Here is a 10,265-nt window from a genome sequence, read left to right as displayed (position 1 = left end):
CAAGGGTCGGTGTCTACCCAGAATCGGCAAATTAGTAGTTATCTGCCACTCGTAGCTGATCTGTTCATTCAGAACAGTCTAAGTTTAACATCCTATAGCCGACAGGAACTATTAGAAATTGGATTAAAACACACCAACAATAACACTATCAACATTTGACTCATCTCTTTTGAGATCTCCAGAACAAGAGAGGCCATGCACTCTTCCCAGCTGGGTGGAAGTGCTTGCAACATACACAAAGTTGCAGGCCCCCATGGCATACCCAGATGTTTACTTACTGCTGTAATGTGGCTGACAAAAGTATTAATATTGAGTGTGATGGAGTTATATCTTCAAGCAAAAACAGAAACTGCTGGGACTTTGGGGGGTTTTGGAAAGTGTGTCATAAAACAATTCACATTCCTACATTCCTGTGTGTATCTCCCCCTCTTCAAGGAAACAATGGTGAAACTATCTTGCAGATCTCACCAAGAATGTGCATTCTCTTACCCTTCAGGTTCTAATCTCAAGGAATAATATGATGATATACTTACTTTTACCCATTCAAAACCAGGTCTTCTGTGGACTTATAGATTTTACGACCCTTTGTCTCTCTTGGCATTGGCAAAAGACTAAGGGAAGCATCTGCATTCAGAACTTCCCACACTATTATTGTGTGTCCCTATTGCCAGGTATGACTTTGACTTAAGTTTAAATGGAGTTATGTTCAATCATTTTAGTTTTCTATCTACTTAATAAATTAAGAATAGTCAACCCTCTAAATTGTGATAAGCATCAGATTATACTTATATTAATTATTAATTGGAGTCAGATTATCATTATACACAGAGTTTAAAGAACGAAGCTAAATTCTAATGAATTAAGCAAATTCTTCTAGAAGCACAAAGGAAAGGTAGGACATGAGATCCCTTCACACACACCACTGGATTCTGTCATTGGGTCAGTGGGTGGTCCTTACACTGCCCTGTAGCACTTATACCCATAATCATGAAGTGGTTTGAGCAGTTAGTCCTGGCTCACCTAAAAACCAGCCTACCAACCCCACTTGACCCTGATCAATTTGCCTACTCTTGGAACAGGAGCATTGAGGATGCTGTTTCAATAGCACTGCACACCATACTAACACACCTGACCAACAAGAACACATATACAAGAATGGTGTTTGTTGATTTCAGTTTGCCATTCAGTGCAGTCATCCCCTCCAAGCTGATCACTAAACTTGGTGACCTTGGCATCAACACCTTTCTGTGTAATTAAATAACATCACCTCCTCAACCATCACAATGAACACCAACATAGCCCAAGGCTGTGTACTGAGTCTCCTGTATTCTCTTCACTGCAGGCCTGTGTATGGTTCTAACAACATAATAAAGTTTGCAGACAACACCGTGGTGATTGGCCTTATCAGTGTCAATTAAGAACCTGGCTGCATGGTGCACTGACAATAACCTGCTCCTTAATACCAGCAAGACCAAGGAGCTCATTGTGGACTTTAGGAAGAAGAGTGGTTACACACACACCAATTCACATTAACCAGATAATGGTTGAACGTGGTACCTGCTTCAAGTTCCTGGGGATCCACAGTTCTGAGGATTCTCTGAGGGAGTTAAAAACCACCTAAAAAAGCTGAAAGCTTGCAGCATCATCAAAGACACCTCTCATCCAGCCCATAAACTGTTTACCCTCCTACCCTCTGGGAACAGGTTTAGGTTCCTGCAGTCCAAGACCAGCAGGCTAAGAAACAGCTTTTACCCCACGGAGGTCTTGATCAATTAGGTGCAGATCGATTTTATTCAACACAGGATTTAACAAAGGGATATTGGCAGATCCCCTTGAATAAGTGTGCAATTGGAGGTGTGTAAGTACTATATCTGGGCTTACACTTGGGTCATGAGAAGGTGTGGCCCCAAAATGATAAAACTGCAATGACTGCAGCCTGTCCAAGACCAAAGACTAAAAAGAATGTGAGACAGTTCCTGGGGCTGGCAGGTTGTTATCTTAGGTTTGTACCTAATTATTCAGATGTCACCAGCCTGATGACTGCCCTCACTAAAAAGGGAGCAGCAGACCCAGTCCAGTGAATGGAGCTGTGTTCTGGTCATGCCAAGTCCTGCTTCAGTGGCTCCACTGCATGAAGATTACCAATGTGCAGATTACTTGGTGGTATATACCATTACAGCCCTTCAACTTCCAGGTGACCACAGACTTGGGTCACAGATGTGGGTCACAGATATGTGGCGCTGAAAAGCATTCAAAATAAGTATTCAATAAAGCCGTGTTTGAGATGAGATCTCATCTGACTTCCGCTTCCTCTTTTCACACTAACACAGGGATGTTTACAAATATAATGAAAAATCAAGAATCAGTCATAAATTTTGAAAAGTCCATTTGTTATATTTTTTGCAATATTGTTAAACTGTAATTCATACATATAATGTTTAGTGGAATGTGATGGTAACTTGATTGAAAGTCTTGCATGTTCACTAAAGATTATATTTATTGCAGAATTCTTAATTTTATTAATGTGCCTCTGTTTTTGTAGGTGTATTTCTAACCAAATACATTTATCAAATACTTTATTTAATAAATAAAGATTTGTGATATTATTCTAAATATGGGTAGACTGTGGGGTGAAGTTATGATTGTGTAAGTTTCAGGTAAAGTCGAACATGCTGATAAAATGATAGCTTAAAGAGTGTATGGTGTAACATATTTCCCACTAATTTACAAAATATTCAATTGGGGACTAAAACCAAAAGCTGTCATTGTAAGGAACTGACTTTAAGAGTAATGTCAATCCATTCAAAAACAATTGCATGTAGCCCACCCTCTTTAATTATCTTAGTATATCCTTATTTTTCAGTATATCCTTATTAAGTTAATGCATTTTTCACTGTATTGAATTAAAATTCAGTTAATTTATAGCTTTAATGGCTTTTGAGGAAAAGTTGGTAATATGTTGGTAAAACTTGTCAAGCTTCTTCCATCATGGTCAGACAAATGCTACCTAATGTGAAAATGTCTATTTGTAACCAAAATTTAAAGTTAGCTCTACAATTGTTAAGTTTGTACAACATATTCAGCTTTTGGCTGTGATGGCAGTGCCCATGTCACTATCCACAAGAAGCCTGCAAGCATTCCTTGAGCTCACCCTGGACACTGTAAATAAAAGAGCTTTTTTCATCCATTTTCTTTTTCACACATCCCACTGTCACTACTTGATCCATACTGGAAACACGATTTGCAGCCATGTTCCTCAATCCGCAATTGTAGAAGACGAATGAGTGAGTGTGAGGGTTGGAGTGAATGAATGAATGAATGAATGAATGAATGAATGAATGAATGAATGAAGGACGGAAGGAATGGATTCATTTATGATTAAATAAATTGAATAAATAAATAAATATAAATATTTTGTGTGTTTCTTAGATGCAGACATTTGTTAAAGTATGCTGAAATAAGTAAAACAGTTAAATAGAACATGAAGGATGGAAGGAATAAATTCATTTATGAATAAATAAATAAATTGAATGAATAAATAAGTATCTTGTGTGTTTCTTAAATGCAGACATGTTTAAACGTATGCTGAAATAAGTAGAACATATTTACAAAATTAAATATTAAATCTAAAACACACACACACACACTTTCATACACATCTCTATTGCCAAAATGGTCTAGCAAATGTAAAATATTTAATTACATTTTTTCATTTATTTAATTTTATTTTATCAATTTAATTTGTGCCAATTTAATCACTAGTAAATAATCACTAGTAAAGGACTGTTTACATTATATTATTAGTATTATAAATATCCGAAACTGACGTAAATCGTTTCGTCATACTTCAGACAGGAAGTAGATGCATTTCCACACATGCGCAGAACAAATAGTGTTTCCAGTACGGATCGAGTTCGCCATCCTACCTCTTCGACCGACTTACCACTTACCACGTTGAGTCGAACACAAACGCAAACAAACCGTGTCGTCATATCCGTAGTATCTCCAGAACGTTACAGAAATACTTTCGCGAGCTTTCCACTTAAGAATTTGATGATGTCATCACCTACGTCATGGACTACGGTGTTTTAAGGATTTGTTGACAGGACAAACCCTTCTCAAGCCCATCATCATTATAATCTTTATGAGTTTATAGATGTGTGGAAAAACAGCTGAGCTGTCACTGACTAACAGCAGGTAAGCAAAATCTATAAATGCATGCTTGAAAGTCCTACTTTTGCGTTTACTGTCATGTGCACAGTGAGGAAAACAAGGTTCCCTGTACAATTAAACGTTAGTTCAGTTAATGGTTGTGAAAAGACAGAGCTGTAAAGGGGCGTTGTTGTCCAGAACAGACCGCTTTTACAACGTGCTCTGTTCACAAGGAGCAGCGCTGGGGAAGACTGGGGCTGTCTGCGACGCTGGCTCGCTGTTTGCTGTTTTAGTCGCGCATTAATACTGGGTATTTGTACTGTTTTGCTGTTATTCATGAAAAATGCGTGTGATTAATTAGAATTAGAATATGACACTTCTTATTTGTAGCTCACATTTTAATTTTTAATGTTGTGGGAAATGATTTGTACAGCTAACCAGCTAGGATGACATAACGGGAGACAAACTCCCGTGCAGGACTGCGTGAATGCCTCCTTCCTACGGTCTAGAGATTTCTAGAAATCTGTTTGAAAATGAAAGTAGTAGCAGCGTTTTCTGTTCGCATGTCCATGACATTGCCTATGCAGCAGGGGTTTCGCTATCAGACACCACAATTTTTCTCGTTCACTTGCATGTACTGATGTTTTTCTTTCCATTAAGCACGGTGTATTTAAAACAGCTTTTTCCTGTTTTTAAAGACTGCACAAGAGTGGACCGCGGTGAAGAAAAAAATAAGAGACCACTGCAAAATAATCAGTTTCTTATGTTTTTTTTTCTTACAGGTGCATGTATAGTTTTGCTTCATTTTATGTGAACTGCTGACAATATTTCTCCTAAATTAAAAATATAACTGTTATTTAGAGTGTATATTTAAAGTAAATGACAACACAAAAATACCTCAAGATCATGCAGTATTTGCAGAGCTTCAATAACTCAAATAAAACAAAAAATCTATCTCTTTTAGTTTATTTATCGAGTTTTAAACAGGTAGCTGTGTCGTTTTGTCTCAATTTCCAACATGTCCTTGCATTCCCGATACCACCTCACTTAGAAATGGGACACCCCACATTTGCGTATGCATGGAATATAGTCAGCAGGTTCTCGATAACACACCCAAGTTCATTTTATTCACGAATAACAATTGTTCACTTCGTTTGTAAGTAGTTCGCTCAGAATCAGCAGGTCTACCACTCTTGACCGCGGTGAAGTTAGCTTGATATTCAGACATTAGACAGACATTCGGAAGCGGTAGTTTAGGGACCGTCGACAAATTTCTGTACGACTGAAAAAAAAACACTATTTCTTCAATAGCTTCTAGGTCATGTGACCCTGTGACCCCAAAGCAGTACCAAAATAATCTACTTGGACACCCCCACAGGGTACACCTCTTTGTATCCCCAAAAATCTCTTCTTTTATTTTTAATTTAATTTTTATTTTTTTAAAAAACACTCTTTCTTCAATAGCTTCTAGGTCATGTGACCCTGTGACCCCAATCTAGTACCAAAATAATCTACTTGGACACCTCCACAGGGTACACCTCTTTGTATTCCAAAAAATATCTTCTTTTATTTTTAATTTAATTTTTATTTTTTTTAAAAACACTCTTTCTTCAATAGCTTCTAGGTCATGTGACCCTGTGACCCCAATCTAGTACCAAAATAATCTACTTGGACACCTCCACAGGGTACACCTCTTTGTATCCCAAAAAATCTCGTTTTATTTTAATTTTAATTTAAAAAAAAACACTATTTCTTCAATAGCTTCTAGGTCATGTGACCCTGTGACCCCAATCTAGTACCAAAATAATCTACTTGGACACCTCCACAGGGTACACCTCTTTGTATCCCAAAAAATCTCTTGTTTTATTTTAATTTTAATTTTAAAAAAACTACTATTTCTTCAATAGCTTCTAGGTCATGTGACCCTGTGACCCCAAACTAGTACCAAAATAATCTACTTGGACGCCACAGTGTCACAAGGCCTGAACGCCAGAGGGAGCCGCCGCCCGAATATTAACTGTTTCTGTTCACTTCCGGTTCTATGACCTATATAAACCGCACGCTATCCTAGTCTCATTGCGAAGCATTGTTTCCTTTGTGTAACCTGCCAAGCCTTGATTTATCTATAGTCTCGTTTCCTCGTGTATGACCTTGCTCGTTTTTCTTCTGACTTCGTTTCTTGGACTAGCGTTTTGGTTTTGACTTTCTCTTCATTGCTTTCTGGTTTTCGACTCTATCTTTTCCGTGACCTCGACCAAGATCTTAGCCTTTGGCCCTTTACATCATCCGCGTATGGATTCTAATACCCCTACACCTGACGGAATGTTACAGAATGCTTCGCCAGAAATGAGTCCAGCGGATATGCAAGCGGCACATCCCCCGCTCAGAGTGACTGCCATTGACGATCAGCCCATCGGAGGGGGCCTCATTTCTCGGCAAACCCAACCTATCGACCTCCAACTTGGATTATTCCATCATGAGCGTTTATCGTTCTTTGTCATCTCCTCCCCGTCCAACCCCATAGTGCTGGGCCTTCCATGGCTACAGCTTCACGACCCAGACATCTCCTGGAAGGACAGTGACCTCCGAAAGTGGGCCCCTTTTTGCATAAAGAACTGTTTTTTGAACCGCACTCCACGTCCATGCCTCGCTACTTCCATTGAAAGCCCAGCTTCGTCCAGCCCCACTTTGCTCCCTCCTGAATACTATGAACTACGTGAAGTGTTTAGTAAGGAAAAAGCAGCCAGGCTCCCACCACACAGACCATGGGACTGCACCATTGAACTCCTCCCCAATGCTGTCCCTCCCAAGAACCGAGTTTACCCTCTCTCCATCCCAGAAAAGAAAGCTATGGAGGACTACATCGAAGAAGCCCTTGCAGCGGGTTATATACGGCCCTCTACATCTCCGGCGGCGGCGGGTTTCTTCTTTGTGGAAAAGAAGGATGGAGGGCTCCGCCCGTGCATTGACTATCGCGGTTTGAACGCTATCACCGTGCCCTACCCTTATCCTCTCCCCTTAGTTCCAACCGCCCTTGAACAACTACAAGGGGCCAAGAACTTGTATTTGTTCTACAAGTTGTTGAAGTATCCCCAGGTTCATCGGCCCCTTCAGGATCATCCGCCAGGTCAATCCCGTCTCGTTTCGCCTAGAGCTGCCCACCTCCTACCGCCTCACACCCACCTTTCATGTATCCCTGCTCAAGCCCTATCACGAGCCGCAGACCGCGGACCCCTCTGCCCAGGAGCCACCCCCTCCCCTGGACATTGACGGTTCCCTCGCTTATCGGGTCCACACCATTCTTAACTCGCGTCGTCAGGGCCGCCGCCTCCAATACTTGGTGGACTGGGAGGGATATGGCCTGGAGGAGCGATGCTGGGTCAATGCAAACGATATCCTGGACCCCGCTCTCTTAGACGAATTCCACCAGGACTTTCCCCACAGACCCGCCCCTCGCCCGAGGGGACGCCCTCGACGCCGAACACCTGGAGGTGTTCTTAGGCGGGGGGGGTTCTGTCACGAGGCCTGAACGCCAGAGGGAGCCGTCGCCCGAATATTAACTGTTTCTGTTCACTTCCGGTTCTATGACCTATATAAACCGCACGCTATCCTAGCCTCATTGCGAAGCATTGTTTCCTTTGTGTAACCTGCCAAGCCTTGATTTATCTATAGTCTCGTTTCCTCGTGTATGACCTTGCTCGTTTTTCTTCTGACTTCGTTTCTTGGACTAGCGTTTTGGTTTTGACTTTCTCTTCATTGCTTTCTGGTTTTCGACTCTATCTTTTCCGTGACCTCGACCAAGATCTTAGCCTTTGGCCCTTTACATCATCCGCGTATGGATTCTAATACCCCTACGTCTGACGGAACGTTACACACAGGGTACACCTCTTTGTATACCAAGAAATCTCTTCTCTTCTTTTTTTTTTTTAATTTAATTTTTATTTAAAAAAAACTACTATTTCTTCAATAGCTTCTAGGTCATGTGACCATGTGACCCTAAACTAGTACCAAAATAATGTAATTGGATACCCCCACAAGGTACACCTCTTTGTATCCCAAAAAATCTCTTCTTTTAATTTTAATTTATTTTTTATTTAAAAAAAACACTATTTCTTCAATAGCTTCTAGGTCATGTGACCCTGTGACCCAAATCTAGTACTAAAAAATCTACTTGGACACCTCCACAAGGTACACCTCTTCTTATCCCAAAAAATGTCTTCATTGATTTTTCTTCATTTGTTTAACTCCTCTCTTCTTTAAATAAACAAGTCATTTCTTATCACGATTACACACCGTTTTTTATTGTTATTACACAATAGTCTTCTTAAACACACAAGCAGTATTTCCATATTTTTTTTCTGGCTGTTTGAAGCTGCAAAGTGTCCATTCCGACACACTGTGCATGCATCCAGAAAGAAATGACACTCTGCTACAATGTAAAGTAGTTTGCTCTGCCCTCAAAAGAACTCAACACACAGTCATTAATGTCTAAACAAAAGTGACTACACTCCTAAGTGGAAATGTCCAAATTGGGCCCGAAGTGTCAATATTTTGTGTGGCCACCATTATTTTCCAGCACTGCCTTAACTCTCTTGGGCATGGCATCATGGAGGAGTGGAAGAGGACTCCAGTGGCAGCCTGTGAAGCTCTGGTGAACTCACCAGAGCTTCACAGGCTGCCACTGGAGTCCTCTTCCACTCCTCCATGATGACATCACAGAGCTGGTGGATGTTAGAGACCTTGTGCTCCCTCACCTTCCATTTGAGGATGCCCCACAGATGCTCAATAGGGTTTAGGTCTGGAGACATGTTTGGACAGTCCATCACCTTTACCCTCAGCTTCTTTAGCAAGGCAAGTGGTCGTCTTGGAGTTTGGGGTCGTTATGTCCTTAGTCTGCTTGTCTTCAGCAAACTGTATGCAGGTTTTCTTGTGCATCATCTTTAGTAGAGGCTTCCTTCTGGGACGACAGCCATGCAGACCAATTTGATGGAGTGTGCAGCGTATGGTCTGAGCACTGACAGGCTGACCCCCCCACCCCTTCAACCTCTGCAGCAATGCTGGCAGCACTCATATGTCTATTTCCCAAAGACAACCTCCGGATATGATGCTGAGCACGTACACTCAACTTCTTTGGTGGACCATGGTGAGGCCTGTTCTGAGTGGAACCTGTCCTGTAAAACCGCTGAATGGTCTTGCCCACCGTGCTGCAGCTCAGTTTCAGGGTCTTGGCAATCTTCTTATAGCCTAGGCCATCTTTATGTAGAGCAACCATTCTTTTTTTCAGATCCTCAGAGAGTTCTTTGCCATGAGGTGCCATGTTGAACTTCCAGTGACCAGTATGAGAGGGTGTGAGAGCGATAACACCAAATTTAACACACCTGCACCCCATTCACACCTGAGACCTTGTAACACTAACGAGTCACATGACACCGGGGAGGGTATATGGCTAATTGGGCCCAATTTGGACATTTCCACTTAGGGGTGTGCTCACTTTTGTTGCCAACGGTTTAGACCAGGGGTGTCCAATCTTATCCAGAAAGGGCCGGTGTGGGTGCAGGTTTTCAGTCGAACCAAGCACAAGCTACACCTGATTCCAACTGGCTAATCAACTGATCTTGGCTTTCAGTAGACCCCGGTGTGGCTTCTGCTCAGTTGGAATGAAAACCTGCACCCACACCGGCCCTTTGCAGATAAGATTGGATACCCCTGGTTTAGACATTAATGGCTGTGTGTTGAGTTATTTTGAGGGGACAGTAAATTTACATTGTTATACAGGCTGTACACTCACTACTTTACATTGTAGCAGAGTGTCATTTCTTCAGTGTTGTCACATGAAAAGATAATAAAAATATTTACAAAAATGTGAGGGGTGTACTCACTTTTGTGAGATACTGCATGTGTGTGTGTGCATGTGTGTTTGTATGTATATACATATACACACATACATATATATAATATATCAAATTATCTCAACAGATCCATTGTGATGCATGTGATAGATGGATGCATGCACAGTGTGTCGGAATGGACACTTTGCAGCTTCAAACAGCCAGAAAAAAAATATGGAAATACTGCTTGTGTGTTTAAGAAGACTATTGTGTAATAACAATAAA

At 41.1% G+C, this 10,265-nt stretch overlaps 1 protein-coding gene across 7 annotated transcripts in view; it reads left to right on the top strand.

Annotated features, from left to right (window-relative positions):
* The first annotated feature begins 3,917 nt into the window (after nt 1–3,917).
* Nucleotides 3,918–10,265, top strand: part of herc4 (HECT and RLD domain containing E3 ubiquitin protein ligase 4) — a 50,237-nt gene continuing 43,889 nt past the window's right edge. For 2 of the 7 annotated variants that reach the window (XR_009204305.1, XM_058385643.1), the window contains exon 1: nt 3,924–4,197. Coding sequence is in view for 4 of the 7 variants with exons in the window: in XM_058385643.1 (XP_058241626.1) it covers nt 4,157–4,197 (41 nt within the window). In the remaining 3 variants the exon portion in view is untranslated. Of the gene's footprint in view, nt 4,198–10,265 lie in introns of all 7 variants that reach the window. The other 5 variants (XM_058385644.1, XR_009204306.1, XM_058385642.1 and 2 more) reach the window with 5 other exon arrangements.

Source organism: Hemibagrus wyckioides, linkage group LG03 (genome assembly GCF_019097595.1).
Source record: "Hemibagrus wyckioides isolate EC202008001 linkage group LG03, SWU_Hwy_1.0, whole genome shotgun sequence".
Lineage (NCBI taxonomy): Eukaryota > Metazoa > Chordata > Actinopteri > Siluriformes > Bagridae > Hemibagrus > Hemibagrus wyckioides.
Note: the sequence above shows the minus strand (reverse complement) of the source record. Positions and strands in the feature narration are given on the sequence as shown.